This window comes from Crocuta crocuta, unplaced genomic scaffold (genome assembly GCF_008692635.1).
Source record: "Crocuta crocuta isolate KB4526 unplaced genomic scaffold, BGI_CrCroc_1.0 scaffold26, whole genome shotgun sequence".
Lineage (NCBI taxonomy): Eukaryota > Metazoa > Chordata > Mammalia > Carnivora > Hyaenidae > Crocuta > Crocuta crocuta.
The window spans coordinates 13,014,888-13,033,319 of record NW_027532249.1 but is presented as its reverse complement, the minus strand read 5'-3'; the positions used below and the strand labels follow the sequence as shown (position 1 = coordinate 13,033,319).

Sequence of the window (18,432 nt, the reverse complement as noted above, 5' to 3'; positions counted from 1 at the left end):
GGGTAAGTAGGTTTAAACAAGGTAATGAGGGTGGGGTCTCCACAATGAAATCAGTGTCCTTGAAAGAAGAGGCAGAGGCTAAGAGGTCCCCCTCTCTCTGCCGTATGAGGACACAGCCAGAAGGCAGCAAGCCAGGAAGACAGTCCAACCAGGGTACTGAAATTAGCCAGCACCTGGATCTTGCACTGCCCAGCCTCCAGAACTACAAGAAATAAATTCCTGTTGTTAAACCACTCACTCTAAGTAGTTATGGCAGCCCAAGCAGACCAAAACAATATGGAAAGGGTCCTTGTGATGCTAAAGTGATATTATAGAGGTAAAAACACTTAAGAAAGTCTTTAAAGCAAAATGCAAATATAAAGAATTATACTGCACTTAATTTCATCTTAATATAGGTTTATTAAATGTACTATTTATCTATTTTAATAATTTGGTGATCAAAATCATTCCATATCCCAGGCAAATTCAGCAACTTATGCAGAAAATTAAAGAACTTTTAGGGGCGCCTGGGTGGCTTAGTCGGTTAAGCGTCCGACTTTCGCTTAGGTCATGATCTCGCGGTTCGTGGGTTCGAGCCCCGCGTCGGGCTCTGTGCTGACTGCCAGCTCAGAGCCTGGAGCCTGTTTCAGAGTCTGTAACTCCCTCTCTCTCTGACCCTCCCCTGCTCATGCTGTCTCTCTCTCTCTCTCTCCCAGAAATAAATTTTAAAAAACATTTAAAAAAAAAAAGAAAAAAAGAAAATTAAAGAACTTTTAGGGTGCCTGGGCGGCTCAGTTGGTTGAGCATCCAACTCTTGATTTCAGCTCAGGTCATGATCCCAAGTAGGTTGTGTGATTGAGCTCTGTGTCAGGCTCTGGGCTGAGCATGCAGCCTGCGTTAAGACTGTGTCTCTGTCTGTCTGTATCTCTCTCTCTTCCCATGCCTCTGCCCCTTTCCCCTCACATTCATTCATTCTCGCTCTCTCCATTCCCTCAAAAAAAAAAAAAAAAAAAACTTTAAATTCTCAATTTCCCAGAGACTATATACAAGAAAACTCTCAATTATTCATGCATGGAGCCTGCTTAAGATTCTCTCTCTCCCTCTGCACCTCCCCTGCTCAAGGACATGAATGCTCTCTCTCAAAAAAAGTACATCCAAAAATATTAAGTTGTTTGTAGATACAAAAACTTAACATAATCTATGTCAAAAATAGGGACTATTTATGTGTAAACTATGATAATCTATAAAGTAAAATTCTATGCAGTTATTTAACCATGTTGTAGAAGAAATATTACTGATAAGGGAAACTACATTTTTTAATAAACTTATCATTATTTTACAAAGGAGTTTGCAAAGAACTACAAAATACCATCACATAATACATATAATACACATGTACAGAAAAACTAGAAAAATAATCTCCAAAAGGTACTAGTGGAATTATCCTTTGTGGGTTTCCAAATTTTTGACACTGAGTGTGTATTAATTCTTTTAGCTAAGTGAGTAGGGGCATTTAATATGACTATATAATCAGAGATGCTGATGTATGTCACCTATAATTAAAATAAAAACTAAAAACAAAAACATGGTATTTATAGCAAATATTTACAGAAACCAACTTTCATATAGTTACTCTAGAAATAGTGTATGTAACTGCTACTTAGAACTCTTCATTTCTTTTAACGCTGATACTAACTGAGCTATTTCACGTTTATGTAAAGAAAACATACACTTCATCTGACTACACTCCTCACTGGCACATGCCCACAGTCACAGTCTAATCTGTCTTACCATAGGAAAGCACCATGGCCAAAACAACATAATCAATATCAAATGTCATTTTACATGCGTATACAATGGTGAAGTTTCTGAACAGGTCTCAAATAGGTGTCCTATGTCATCACAGAAAGTAAAATGCACTAAACAAATCAGTATCCACTATGCATTTAGAGGTTTAGCCTTAACTACACAGCTCTTCAAATAAGAGTTGATGAAAGAAAGGCATAGGGAAAATGTATCCCAACTTCCCTATCTGATCATAAAGTCCAGTTTTTAGCTATTCTCCTACTGACATATTTTTCATCTCTAAGTTATTTTCCACAAAGCACAATGATAACAACATTCATGAGCTCATAATCTAAGTATAGGCTTTCTTTAAAAGGAGTCACTTAAATACACAATGATACCTGGTTAAAAAAAAAAACCCTACAGTTCATGGTTTTAAAGAATACTTCAGGAAACCCATTAATGCACACAAAAGCACATCCAAATCCTTTCTTGGTTCCCACAGTTCAAAAATGCCAGCAAAGCTACCAAACAGCTGTGAAACAGATTGAGGCTGAGAACTGGAGAAGTAAACAAAGCAGCCCACTCCTCCATCAAAATGCACACTACAGAATTTTTAATGAGAATGCAATTAATTAACTTTAGAACAAAAGTTATATTTGAAGAAAACACAAAACAGGATCAACACTTTACTGATCTCTTACTTCAGCAGCGTTTTTGTTTCCCCTTACTTCATTCCCATATAAAACCATTCTCCCCCAGTACAAACCTCCTTAGCCTTTGGCAAGTGTTATTCCTTAAAATGTTCATTTCATAAAACCTAATTCCCTAACTAAATCTATTAGTCGTTTTTCTCCTTCCTATAGAATACCATACTACCCTAGAGATTTAATGCTCTTTCCCTTTGCTAGGCTTTATGAAGACATCTGCCACTGTTAAATGAACCACCTGATGATAGCTTTTGACTCTTTCTACTAATACTCAATGACCATCTGCTCTACATTTTAATGGCAGCTTGCCTAAATTCAAAAACTTAGAGAATTTACATAGCCATAAGCTTTCTGTTGGAAAATTTTATGAGAACAATAAAACATGCTAGTCAAAATCAATGACCACAGTTCTTAAGAGAGCCAATGAAAACAGCTCAAAATCACAAAGCACTGATTTATTTAAATAAAATGTTACATTTTTAGTTAGAAAAAAAATGATTGAAAGAGAGAACTAGAATTCTCACTACAATTTACTCTACAAAACACTTCAACAGGGAACAAGAATATCTAAATTATTTTTTATAATAGCAAAAGAAAAAGTAAACAATATAATTATTCATTAGTAAGAGAACAGAAACATATTAAGTATAAAACGGAATATCTAAAATTAATGTTCAACAGTCATACAATTCAACATGAATGAATCCTTCAACCATAATGCTGATTTGTTTTAATTATACAAGGATACAAAATGTTGCAAATAAAGTACTATATATTGCTTACATAAAAACATAGCACAAATGCTAAGGAAAAAAAACCCATAAAATGATAACAAATTTCTAGATAATGATTACCTTAGAAAAGAGGAGGGAAGGGAATGAAAATTGGATAGAAGTATACAGGATGTTTCAAATACATTAGTAATGTTTCGTGTCTAGATGGGTTCACAAGTATTTATTACTTATTAATCTACTTGGATATCATATATTAAGTGATACATTTTAAAACAATTTAAAAATTTTTTAAATCCTAATAGACTAAAATGGTACCTAGCTAACCCTCTAAATTTGTACCCTAATTGAAAGATTTCACCTTACATAGATAATTTACAAGTCATTAACCAGTATTTAAATGTAATTACTTATTGTGGGATACTGTTGCTGTCATTTAACCAGTCAAGAAATCCTATTTCTGATTTAAGGATTCATTCAACTTTAACCCCAAATTAATGTGACAGAAACATTACAGAGATTAAAGAGGCTTAACCACTTACAGTATGCATCCTTACTCTCCCTGAAACTTCAGACTACTTAGTGATTTAGAAATTGTCTCAACAATAATTAAAATTCCTAATGAGGGTAAGGCCTTTGTGACCTGCCAGCTGGTTTGTGTATTCCACATTCCTTTCTCTTGAGAAATACTAAATTAATGAAAATAAGATTGTTATTATAATACTAGCCACTGTTCATTATCACATCAAGCTAATGAGCCTTACACATATTTTATTTAACCTTCCCAACCATACTAAAAGGTAGGCAATATGCTCCCCATTTATAAATGAAGATATGGAGGCTCAGAAAAGTAAACTACCTCAAGTCAGACAACATTAGTAAGTGGCAGACTCAAATTCAAACCTAGGTGGATGTGATTATAAAGCTTGGCCCTCTTAAGCTCTTCACTCCACCAGGGGTTTTTCTCCATGTGATCATATTTAAATAATTACATATCTAGAGCATCATGCTCCCCATTTAACCTACTAGATTCAATACTGTTTATCAAAACCTATTTTAATATTCAAATCAATCTCTAAGATATACACTTTAAAAACCGAAAAGATTATTTTTAATTTCAACAATGTAGTAGAGTGAAACATCACTACTTCCAACCAACTCGTGGTACACACTAAGAAGAAAATGTCTTTGAAGGCATTTCACCCCCCAAATCTGCAAGTCTTTCATCATATCTTTTATGTTGGAAAAGTTATTCTCCCATCTATTTTTGCATCTTGTACTACTCTACTATATTACAAGTTTGTGTAACAAAATTACAATCATGGCCCACACAGTCCAAAGAAAAGAAACAAGTTATCAAATTAGGCATACAATTGGGAATTTAGCAGTAGGTTTGTTATTTTTAGCACTTGTTGCATAGGGGTAGAAAGTTAATGAAGTCAAAATTAAGAATTTTACCACTTTTTTCCTGCTAACTGGTAAAAAAAAATCACTATTTCATTTTAGAAGCAAAACTTATCTGTCTGTGTACCTTGACCTACTCCATCATCATTTTACAGGTGAAGAACTAAGGCTCAAAGAGACTAATGTTATAAAGTTTAAAAAAATGAGTAAGACTGACAAACCCAGATTGAATCTCCACTGAAAACTAATTATTTGTGAAATCCTGGGCAAGTTAGTTCATTTCTCATGGCCTGTTTTCTCATCAATAAAATGAAGACTATCAAGCAACATTTTTATCAGGATTAAATAAGATAAAGTTTATAAAACACTTAGCCTAGTGCCTGACATGACTGGAGCTCATGAAATGTCAGTCCACTCCCTAGTTAAGTCTTTTTTAAAATTTTTTAACAATTATTCATTTTTTTTGAGAGATAGAGAGAGACAGAGCATTAGTGGGGAAGGGGCAGTGAGAGAAAGAGAGAGAGACAGAATCCGAAGCAGGCTCCAGGCTCTGAGTTGTCAGCACAGAGCCCAATGCGGGGCTCAAACCCACAACGGTAAGATCATTACCTGAGCTGAAGTCGGCCACTTAACCCACTGAGCCACCCAGGCGCCCCTCCCTAGTTAACAGTCTTGCTTGATAAAATATAGAATGAACAAATACCTGAATTTCCCTAATAAGCCAGAGCATTCTCCACTACTCTACGAAAAGAGACTGGAGGAGGGGGTGAGCAAAATACCATAATGTTAGCTATTACAATTCCAACCTTTATGATTTATTATCATTAGCCCTGCAAAACCCTTAAATATCAAATAATGACCTTTTTTAATATAAAAAAGTTTCCATTCTATTTCTTGCCTTTTTAGGAACAAAATTAACATCAAGAAGATAAATATGAGGTGCCTGGGTGGCTCAGCTAAGCATCCAACTTCGGCTCAGGTCATGACCTCACAGTTTATGAGTTTGAGCCCCATGTCAGGCTCTGTGCTGACAGCTCAGAGCCTGGAGCCTGCTTTGAATTCTGTGTCTCCCTTTCTCTGCCCCTCCCCTACTTGAGTGTGCTTGCGCGCTCCCTCTCTCTCAAAATCTCAAAAATAAACATTTTTTTTAAAAGAAGATAAATTTACCCCTGGAGAAAACCAAATACTCACATTATGAGTATGTTTACAGACTATAAACTAACCAAAGCAACTATCTACAAAGGTAACTATACATAAAAAAAAATTCCAAAACAACAAATGAATATCTAGTCTATCTGCTGTGTTCTCCTACCTCCCAAAGAACTAATTTAAATCCCAACTTATCATGGGGCGCCTGGGTGGCTCAGTCCATTAAGCGTCAGACTTTGGCTCAGGTCATGATCTCAGCATTTGTGGGTTCAAGCCCCGCGTCGGGCTCTTTGCTGGCAGCTTGCTCAGAGCCTGTAGACTGCTTTGGATTCTGTGTCTCCCTCTCTCTCTGACCCTCCCCTGCTCACGCTGTCTCTCTCTCTGTCTCTCTCTCTCAGAAATAAAATAAAACATTTTTTAAAAATCCCAACTTACCTTAGTTGTATTCTATGAATTCATTTATAAGCCAGTTGTATAGAATTCAGAACCCATTTTCCCTCAAAAACAAAGTTTTAAAGGTAAGTTAGGTACCAGACTATTTCACAAGAACTTGGTTACACAGAATTACGGGCTTTACAAAGATAAAAATTGTTAAAATTGATAAAAATTCTCAACAAAGTGGGTTTAGAGGGAATACATCTCACACAATAAAGGCCACATATGATAAACCCACAGTTAACATCATACTCAATAGTGAAAAGGTGAATGCTTTTCCTCTAAGATCAGGAACAAGACAAAAATCTCCTCTTTCCACTTTTATTCAACACAGTACTAAAAAGTCCTAGCTGCAGCAATCAGACAAGAAAAAGACATAAAAGACACCAAAACTGGTAAAGAAGTACAACTGTCATTATTTGCAGACGTCATACCATGTATAGAAAACCCTAACAATGCCACCAAAAACCATTAGGATTAATAAATGAATTCAGTAAAGTTGCAGGATGCAAAATTAATATACAGAAACCTGTTGTACTAATAGCACTAGTAATGAAGTAGTAGAAAAATTAAGAAAGCAATCCCATTTACAATTGTATCAAAAGGAATGAAATACCTGCAAAAATTTTAACTAAGGCGATGAAAGACCTGTACTGTGGAAACTATTAAGATATTGATGAAAGAAATTAAAAATAATAGAAATGGGGCACCTGGGTGGCTCAGTCAGTTAGGTGTCTGACTTCAGATCAGGTCATGATCTCACAGTTCGTGGGTTCAGCCCCACGTCAGGCTCTGTGCTAACAGCTAGCTCAGAACTTGGAACCTGCTTCAGATTCTGTGTCTCCCTCTCTCTCTGACCCTCCCCTACTCATGCTGTCTCTCTCAGAAATAAATAAAACATTAAAAGAATTTTTTAAAAAAAGAAAATAATAAAAATAAATGGAAAGAAACACCATGCTCATAGACTGGAAGAATATTGTTAAAATGTCCATACTACCCAAAGTAATACACAGATTTAATGTAATCCTTACCAAAATACCAACAGTATTTTTCACAGAGGTAGAACAAATAATCCTAAAATTTGTATGGAACCACGGACGATCCCAGATGGCCAGAGCAATCTTGAGAAAGAAGAAACAAAGCTAAAGGTACCACAATCACAGATTTCAAGCCACACTACAAAGTTATAGTAATCAAAACAGTATAGTACTGGCATGAAAAAAGATAAGATCAATGGAACATAATAGAAGGTCGGGAAATAAACCCACGGTTATATGGTCAATTAATCCACAACAAAAGACACCAAGAATATACAACAGAGAAAAGAAAAAGTATCTTCAATAAATGGTGCTGGGAAAACCAAACAGCCACATGCAAAAGAATGAAACTGGACAACTTTCTTACACCATACATGAAAATAAATTCATGGGGTGCCTGGGTGGCTCAGTCGGTTAAGCATCCAACTTCAGCTCAAGTCATGATCTCCTGGTTCGTGGGTTCGAGCCCTGCAACGGGCTCTGTTCTTACTGCCAGCTCAGAGCCTGGAGCCTATTTCAGATTCTGTATCTCCCTCTCTCTCTAATTCTCCCCTGCTCACTCACTCTCTCTCTATCTCTCAGAAATAAATATTAAAAAAAAAAAAAAAGAAATTCAAACTAGGTTAAAAACCTAAATATAAGACCCAAAACCATAGAACTTGTGAAAGAAAACATAGACAGTAATCACTTGGATATAGGTTTTAGCAACATTTTTCTGTATTTGTTTTCTCAGGCAAAGGAAACATAAGCAAAAATAGACCATTGGGGCTATATCACACTAAATAAAAGGCTTTTACAACAAAGAAAACCATCAACAAAACGAAAAAGCAACCTACTGAATAGAAGATATTTGCAAATGCTACATCCTGTAAAGGGTTAACATCCAAAATATATAAAGAATACATAAAACTTAACATCAAAACAATCCAATTAAAAAATAGGCTGAGGACCTGAATAGACATTTTTCTTTTTTTTTTTTTTTTTACAAATAGTTTATTGTCAAATTAGTTTCCACATAACACTCAGTGCTCATCCCCACAAGTGTCCTCCTCCATGCCCATCCCCCCCTCCCTCCCACATCCATCAGTCCTCAGTTTTTGTCAGCACTGAATAGACATTTTTCGAAAGCAGGCATACAGATGGCCAAGAGACACATGAAAAGATGCTTAGCATCACTAATCATCCAGAAATGCAAATCAAAACAACAATCACACCAGTCAGAATGGCTAGTACCGAAAAGATACAAAATAATAAGTGCTGGCAAGGATGTGATGAAAAGGGAACCCTTATGCACTGTTGGTGGGAATGTAAGCTGGTGCAACCAGAATGGAAAATAGTATGGAGGGTCCTCAAAAAATTAAAACTAGAACTACCATATAATCCAGTAATTCCACTGTTGGGTATTACCCAAAGAAAACAAAAATGCTAGGGCTCCTGGATGGCTCAGTAAAGCATCCAATACGTGGTTTCAGCTCAGGTCATGACCTCACATTGTGTGGGTTGGAGACCCACATCAGGTTCTCCACTAAAGGCATGGAGCCAGCTTGGGATTCTCTTTGTCTCCCTCTCTCTGTCCCTCCCCAACTTGCATTGTCTCTGTCTCTCTCAAAATAAATAAATAAACTTTTAAAAATATTTAAAAAAGAAAAATGAAAACACTATTGCAAAAAGATAAATGCACCCTTATGCTTATTGCAGCATTATTTACAACAGCCAAGATATAGAAGCAACCTACATGTCTACTGATAGATGAATGGATAAACATGATATGGTGTACATATATACAATGGAAAACTACTCAGCCATAAAAAAGAATGAAGTCTTGCCATTTGCAACATGGATGGATCTAGAGGGTATTATGTTAAGTAAGATAAATCAGACAGAAAAAGATAAATATCGTGTGCTCTCATTTATATATGAAACCAAAAAAATGAATAAAAAACAACTACAAAAAAGGGAAACACATTCATAAATATACAAAAGTAGTAGTAGCCAGAGGGAGAAGGGTAGGGGGATAAGCAAAACAGGTGAAGGGGTTTAAAAGGTACAAATTTCCAGTTATAAAATAAATAACCCAGAGATGAAAAGCACAGTATAGGGAATATAATCAATAATACAGTAATAACTTTGATGGTAACAGACGATAATTACATTCACCATGGTGAGCACTGAGTAACTACAGAATTGCTGAATCACTGTTACATACCTGAAACTAATATAACACTATGTCAACTATATTTCAATTTATAAAAAAAATAAATAAAGAAGCACCTGGGTGGTTCAGTTGCTTAAGCAAAAGAGTTTGGCTCAGGTCATGATCTTAAAATCTCAAGGTTCGAGCCCCACATCAGGCTCTGTGCTGAGAGCCTGTAACCTGCTCCGGATTCTGTGTCTCCCTCTGTCTCTGCCTTCTCCCACTCACACTCTGTCTCTCACTCTCAAAATTAAATTAAAACATTAAAAAATAAATAATAAATGAAAATTGTTGCTATGCTCCTAGGTCCAATGGAGGCAATGGTCTATCACTGTAATACAGATAAGATGGTAATAGAGGCAAGCTAAATGATGTAGGGACATATGAAAATGTGTGTGTAAAGAAATGGGTTTAAGGAGAAATGTTCTTTTTAAAAAGAGGCCATTTTCGCATAGGTACTTAAAATGCAGAAGTTCTTGCTAGGTGACTTAGAGCAATGGTTTCCAAAGTGGTGTACATACTCAGGATATATAGAACAAGATCCTTTGAAATGCAAGAGAAAATCAAACTCCACAATGTGTTATCTATAATTTCAAACTCTTAAGTGTTTTTGTGAGTTAGCAGCAAATTCACTTAGTCATAAACCCCGATCTGAACAAACAAGAGGCTATATATAGTATGTAGTCTTTATTATCCCCTTAGCATAATTATTCATATGCTTCCCTGCAGAAATGTTAATTTATTTGATTACATGGTGCTGCTGTGGACCTCAAAGTGGATGTTATGCACTATGTTGTATACATACCATATTATAGTTCTAAAATCCGAAAGTATATACTTGGTCCCAATCATTCTGGAAAAAAGGGTTTTGGACTTCCACCAAAACTTTTATATTTACTTTTTCTCTAAAAACCTAAGAATGAGATTAAGTTTCACTAATTGTAAAATCAGTCAGCTGACACCAGCACCCTCAGTGAGTCCACACAAATCTCACAACTCACACAGACAACACAGGTGTCCTGGAGGTGAGGGAGAGTGAGAGCACTGGGTTCTAATACTGTTGCTTACCTCTGGCACATTAAGACATGCTGCAGCAGCATGAGTTGTGGAATGTAAGCTAATGACATAAAACAACACGCTGTTGATTATCCTGAGACAAAGGGCTTAAAAGGCAAAACTATGAATGAGTTCCTTATTTTTCACTTACAAAATAAATAAATGAAAAATAAATGCTTCAAAATTGCACACCTTTTCTGTGATGAAAAGTGTTAGTGGTATGCCTCTTATAAGATTTTTTTTTAATTACATCCTTTTCATGTGTCCCAGGTAAAGATATGAGAAAATAAATGCTTCCAAAAGAAACTAGAGTAAGCAAAGTGAAAACTGGTGTTTAGAAAGGTTTCCATCATTATATGCTCTTTAGTAACAAAATGATATGAATCATGAATAAATTTTTATATCCACATCCTTAAAAGAAAATAATATTTCACTTCATTTTAAATTCAGTAGGGGCGTCTGGGTGGCTCAGTCAGTTAAGCGTCCAACTTCGGCTCAGGTCATGATCTCATAGTTTGTGGGTTCGGGCCCTGCATTGGGCTCTGTGTTGACAGCTCAGAGCCTGGAGCCTGCTTCAGATTCTGTATCTCCCTCTCTCTCTGACTCTCCCCTGCTCATTCTGTCTCTCTCTCTCTCAGAAATAATAAAACATTAAAAAAATTTTTTAATAAATTCAGTAAATTCAAAATTCATCGATTCAAAACATAAAAGTGAAGCACCTTCTAATTCATATGTAAGAAATGATTAGCATCAGAAAAGACAAAATTATTAGGTAAATTTTAATAAAAATTTTACTTAACTGGTCAATGGAATAGAAAAATAAGATGGAGAATTTAATAAAGATAGTGTATTAGTTATGGTCCAGTCAGGAGACAGAAACTACACCAACCCACCATTTCTAGAAATAGGGAAACAATGAAAAAAATGGGATTATTAAAGGCGGAGTTCCATAGGGATAGGATCCAGACCTTTATAAAGGAGTTGTGACTGGCTGGCATTGAGTGGGGGCACAGTGAGGATGTTTCTGGTTATACTGGAACTAAGAAACATGGAATCAAATATTGATACTGAAATCCTGCTGGACGAAGATGATACCAAATGAAAGCAAGCAAAACAGAAAAGAGCTAGTTCCTTCTCACACTCTAGCTTTCCAGTCTCCTTTGAGTGCCCCCTACTGGCAGAGCCAACAAGGATCCCGCTGGCAAAAAAATACATGCAGAGTCCCATCCCAGCCTCACAAGGTAGAATACAGAGTGGGTTGGAAGCCAAGACACAAAAGCTTAATAACCAGTATAACATACTCAGAAATGCACTTCATCCCTTTGGATTGATTATCTATCTATCTTTGTGAGGTCTCCTAAAAGCTAAAGCATCTACCAAAATCAAGATGGGAACAAACTGAATTTAGAATCAGACTTAATTTACTAAACTAAGATTTTCAAAAACAATGGAGAAAAATCATATTGCTCTCATTTTTTAAAAAAATTTTAGGTTTATTTTTATTTATTTTGAGAGAAAGAGAGCAAGCAGGGGAGAGGCAGAAAGCGGGGGAAAGATAATCCCAAGCAGGCTCCACACTGTCAATGTAGAGCCCGATGTGGGGCTCGAGCCTATGAACCATGAGATCGTGACCTGAGCCCAAGTCAAGAGTGGGATGCTTAATATACTGAGCCACCCAGGTGGCCCTTGCTCTCATTTAAAAGAAAAAAAAATTCTGACTGTAGCAAAATACCAAAATACCACGCTGAAGGTTGGATCCTTTCAGTCTAAGTGTTTACCCTTTTTCCACATATATTTTTCCATAATTTTCAGTATTTAAAATTTATATAAAAAGCATAATATTATCTACAGCAACTCTGTGGGGTTTTTGTTGTTTTTAACATAATTTTGATGGGGCGCTTCGGTGGCTCAGTCGGTTAAGCGTCCAACTTCAGCTCAGGTCACGATTTCGCAGTTCATGGGTTCAAGCCCCACATGGGGCTCTGTGCTGCCAGCTAGCGCAGAGCCTGGAGCCTATTTCAGATTCTGTGTCTCCCTCTCTCTCTGACCCTCTCCTGCTCACACTGTCTCTCTCTCTCTCTCAGAAATAAACATTTTTAAAAATTTATAATTTTGAGTTTGGTATCTTTTTCTTAAGTTGTTGTCTTTTTTTTAATTGAAAGTGTGCATGCACACACAAGCCGGTGAGGGGTAGAGACAGAGAGAAAGAGAGAAAGAAAAGGAGAGAGAGAATCCCAAGCTGACAGTGCAAAGCTCTAGTTGGGCTCAATCTCACAAACTGTGAGATCATGACATGAGCTGAAATAAGAGTCAGACACTTATCCAACTGAGCCACCCAGGCAACTCTACAGTAACTCTGAAACCTACTTTTTTACTCAACATATATTTGGTAAATATACACGAATTCTTTCATTTTAAATGATATTTTATTGTATGAGACGTATGTAACATTATATACAAATTACATATAAACTTTTACTAGTTACCAAATTATTGGTTTTATAAATACTACAATGAATTTCTCTATACTAACCTCTTTAGAGATGTGTGCCTCAGGATCTCGCAGACATACACTTAAAAGATTTTCTCAGTTGCAGGATATGTGCATTTGTAAAGTTTACAAGACTGCCAAATTGCTTCTCAAAGTGGTTATATCAATTTACTGTCCCACCAATAACCTGAGAGTTCTGATTTCCCCATATTCTTTATAAATACATACTACTTTTAGACTTTAAATTTTTGTCCGCCTGACTAAGGTGAGGTGAAAGATATCTTTTCTTAATTTATATTTCCAGGTTAGCTCTGAATTAGCGGTATAAATAGTTATTAGCTCTTTACTATTTACATCAAATCAAGCCAGAAGAAAATGTATATTTAAATTGATCTAATCCATTTATATCATACATAAAGAACTTCTAACTGAAAATTTTCTCCCACACCTGGTAATGCACTTATCTATGTTGCCCCTAACCACATACTTACAAGCAAATATTAATAGTCTGATTCTTCTAATAAATCGAAAGAAGCTTTACATATGAGGTAAGATTTCAGTAATTTGAATATTGGGTAAGATCTGACAGTTAAGTAGATATGACAATGTCCTATCTTCTGCCAAGGGCAAAGCTTGGCTTCAACAGTATAGAATGACTGGAACTTTGAGCTGCTGTTTGGAACAAAGAAAATGCAAAACATTAAGAGCCTTGATAAAGTGGAAACAAAAAACAAAAAACACTACAAGATCGACAAGCTAAAGAATTTGACATCTCATATGCAGCTCGACTACTATATGCAATGCCTGATCCTGGATTGGATACTGGACCAGACAAAAGACATTAGCAGGACAACTGATGAAATTTGAATAAAGTCTGTAGATCACTTAAAAGTATAAAATTAATAATGTTATTTTTCTGGTTTTAGTAATTGTTACCATTTGAAGAAGACGAGCAAGGGCAAAAAGGAACTCTTTTTACTAGTTTTATAATTTTTGTAAACCTGAGTTATTTCAAAAAGGTTAAATTTATTTTTATTTTAACTATTATGTAAATAAGTATCAAGTACTATATGTAATAAATGTAATATTTAATAAATGTCAAGAATGTATAAAGTACCAATCGACATCAATTATTAAATATTTTGAAGAGAAAAGAAAATTGAAACTAGTATTATAGTCCTGGGGCAAAACTAGATCTAAGAACTTGGGATTTGTTCAATCCTTTAAGGAAAACAAAACAACAACAACAAAAAAAAGTGAAGAAATTAAATCATAGAAATTAAAATACATTTCAACAGCACTGCATAAGAAGGCTAGCTATCCTGTGTCTAGAAATGCTTTTAAAACGTCTGCTAAAATGAACAAGATGAATTGTTCATCACAATAAATTAAATTTATAAAATTATCATGTAAATTAAAACTGTGATTTTAAAACAATTACCTCTAAAAACATCTGCTTTTATAAAAGATAATGAAACTATTTATGACAGATATACTCCATACCAGAAAACAGACATTAATATCCCTTCAAAAACTGCTGTAGCATAGGATTTATTACAGTCTCCCTAGAAAGATATTTAAATTTCCCCAGAAACCTGCAATTACTGATACCAAGGCGACTCCAAATTATTAAGTTGTGGTCAAAATTTAGCTTGAACTAGCATGATAAAATTTTAAGAGTGTACAGAAACAGGTATATGCCTCATACAGTGTTGCTGGGAGTATAAAGTGGTGAAATGTCTTTAGACAGCAATTAATTAACATCTATCAAAATGTTATGTGTACCCCCTGATCTAGCAATTCTACATTAAAAGTACTCAGCACTGGGACGCCTGGGTGACTCAGCTGGTTGAGGTCAGACTTCTGCTCAGGCCATGATCTCATAGTTTGTGAGTTCAAGGCCCCTGCCAGGCTCTATACTGACAGCTCAGAGTCTGGAGCCTGCTTCAGATTCTGTGTCTCCTTCTCTCTCTTCCCTTCCCCCACTCACAGTCAGTCTTCTCCCTCAAAAAATAAACATTAAAAAAATTATTTTAAATTAAAAAAAAAAGAAGTACTCAGTACATATGCATAGGATTTATTCACTGCATCATTGTAAATAAGACCTGAACAATATAAATACCCATCAATAAAGCACATTAAATAAATCATTACATCCAGTTAACTGGAATACTACGCAGTTATGAAAGAATAAGGTAGACCTATACGTGCTAACATGAGACACTTCCTGTTATGTACTACTAAGTGAAAGAAACAAAAGTGCAGAAGAGAATATAGTGTATTACCATTTGTGCTTTTAAAAGGTAGTAGATTTACAGTATATTAATAAATACGCTTGCAATAAATACATATTATGTAAGAATACACAAGAAGCTGGTAACAGTGACTATCCCTTTTGTACTACTGAATCTTTTCTTTGGGGCATACATATTCATCCTTCTCAATATTTAAAAAGCCATCAAAGAAACACAATTTTATGAATTATCTGTTCAAAAAAATTAGTTGGCTTGTGTTAGTTTCCTTTTTGTTGCTGCTAATAATAAATATGAACCCATTTCAGATGTTAAGCACTGTCAAACTCAATCATTAAGACTTAGAAGTAGCTTATTTATGAATTAACTCAAAATATATTAAAGACTTTAACATTAAGTCCTGACACCATAAAACTCCTAGAACACATAGGAAGTAAGCTCTTTATCAATGATTTTGTTGGACTTGATGCCAAAAACAAAAGCAACAAAAGCAAAAATGAAAAAATGGGATACATCAAACTAAAAAGCTGCTACACAGCAAAGGAAACCATCAACAAAATGAAAGAGCAACTTACTGAATGGGAGAAAATACTTGCGAGTAATACATATAAGGGATTAATATCTAAAATACATAAAGAACCTATGCAACGTAACAGCGGGGAAAAAAAATAATCTGATTTAAAAATGAAGAGGGTGCCTGGGTGGGTTAGTGGGTTAAGCATCTTAACTTCAGCTCAGGTCATGATCTCACAGTTCATGAGAACGAGGCCCAGGTCTGGCTCTGTGCTGATAGCACTCATAGTGCAGAGCCCACTTGGGATTCTCTCCCTCCCTCTCTCTCTCTGCCGCTCCCCTGCTTGCACTCTCTTACCCAGAATAAATTAACTTTTAAAAACATGGAGAGAAGATCTAAAGAGAGATTTTTTCAAAGAATACAGATGGCCAACAGACACATGAAAAAATCCTCAACATCACTAATCATCACTAAAATGCAAGTCAAAACCACAAATGAGGTATCACCTCACATCTGTTAGAACAGCTATTATCAAAAAGACAAGAAATAGCAAGCACTGGCAAGGATATGGACAAAAACAAGGATGTTCTGTTAGTGGGAACATAAATTTGTGTAGCCAATATGGAAAACAGTATGGAAGTTCCTCAAAAGGTTAAAGATAGAACTGCTATAGGATCCAGCAATATTTCTGGGTATCTAACCAAAGAAAATGAAAACGCTAATTCAAAAAGATATATGCATCCCCATGTTCACTGCAGCATTATTTACAATAGCCAAGACAAGGAAACAACCTAAATGTCCATCAGTGGATGAATGGATAAAGAAAATGTCACACACACTCACACACACACACACACACACACACACACACGAATATGACTTAGCCATAAAAAAAGAATTAAATCCTGCCATTGGCAACAACATGGATGGACTCTGAGAGCACTGTGCTAAGTGAAATAAAACACAGTGAGAGATAGATACTGTAAGATCTCATTTATACATGGAATCTAAAAACTAAAACAAAACAAGCTCATACGTACAAAGAACAGATCTGTAGTTTCCAGAGGTGACAATGGGTGAAACGGGTGATGGGTCAAAAGGTACAAACTTTCAGTTATAAAACTAGTAAGTCATGGGATGTAAAATACAGCAAGATGACTACAATTGATAACACTGTAGTGCATATTTGAAACTTGCTAGGAGAGTAAATCTTACAAGTTCCCATTACAAAGGAAAAACAATTTTTACAACTATGTATGGTGATGGATGTTAACTAAATTTACTGTGATGATCGTTTTGCAACATATGCAAATACCAAATCATTATTTTTTAAAAAAAATTTTTAACGTTTATTCAGTTTTGAGAGACAGAGATGGTGAGCCGGGGATGGGCAGAGAAAGAAGGGAGACACAGAATCCTAAACATGCTCCAACTCTGAGCCGTCAGCACAGAGACCATGTGGGGATCGAACCCATGAACCCTGAAATCATGACCTGAGCTGAAGTCGGCTGCCCAATCGACTGAGCCACCCAGGCACCCTTGAATCATTATGTTGTACGTGTAAAACTAGTATGCCAATGATATCTCAACTTTTTTAAAGTAGCTTATTTATACATTCTGAAAAGTAACAAATTTTAAATTTGAACTATTTTCTACTAAATAGATATCATGGACAAATCTGTAAAAATATCTTTGATTAAAATAATCCAATAAAATAAAGTTCAGTTTACTACATTGCATAAAAATTCTTAAGTCAATAACAGATCCCTGGAATTTTGTGAATCAAGGACACTAACTCCTGTGAACGGGTAAGACTCTAACATAACCTTACACACACAAAAATTCTGCTGTTTAATCCACTTGGAAACAGTATTTAACACAAAGAAATGGTTCAGCAGTTTAGACTGCTTTTCCCTCTACTAGTAATGAAACAATTGAGGTGAAATATCATTCTACAAAGTCACAATTAACATTTGGCTAATTAACTCCAAGTTTGTCCTTCTATGTATTACAGGAGGCCACACATACATACATACATACATAATTGGTGTCTCGACAATCCGAGGTACCAGAGGCCCCTCAGCAATTGTAACCCGTCAACTAAAGACCATATGGCTATGCAAGCCTCTCTTCAGACAGTTATCACTCGGTGGCTGATTAATTTCAATGGCTTATTAGACAGGCCTCTCCAGACCCTTTCCCTAGAGGAGGAGGGGAACGGTCTGTTGTCTTCTCAGTGCTTTGTGCCTTCCAGGCTTGAAAGCATCCTGGTGACGGTGCAGCCATCATTTCCCGTGCGGGTAGCAGCGTCTTTTCTGCAAGTTTTTGTTTACCAGGTATCGAACCCAAAATGCCTTTGGTTCTCTCCCTTTCCATCTCCGGCTTTTCCCAGTCGTCCCTACACCCACAGGACCTCGCCCTTTCCCCGCCCGTGCGCAGACCCCGGCCAGGGGCCAAGACTTACCCGTGGGCGCGCTATCCAGGATGCGCAGGTCGTAGGCCCCAGAGCAGCGGTAGTTGGCGGCGGTGCCGTTGTCCCACACCACCACCACCTCCTCGGGGCTCTCGAAGCTCCGGACAGTGCCCACATGGCCCTCGCCGCCGTCCTGCTTCCCCCACTTCCAGTCCGGGCCGCGCACCACCCGGGCCCCGACCCCTTCCACCATCACCCGGTTATTCCGGGAGTTACTCATCG

The 18,432-nt window shown here is 36.4% G+C and overlaps 1 protein-coding gene across 1 annotated transcript in view; it reads right to left on the bottom strand.

Annotated features, from left to right (window-relative positions):
- MIB1 (MIB E3 ubiquitin protein ligase 1) overlaps positions 1-18,430 on the bottom strand; it is a 123,931-nt gene extending 105,501 nt beyond the window's left edge. The window contains exon 1 of the mRNA XM_077778057.1: positions 18,202-18,430. Within this exon, the coding sequence (XP_077634183.1) occupies positions 18,202-18,430 (229 nt within the window). The remainder of the gene's footprint in view (positions 1-18,201) is intronic.
- Between the last annotated feature and the right edge of the window lie 2 nt (positions 18,431-18,432).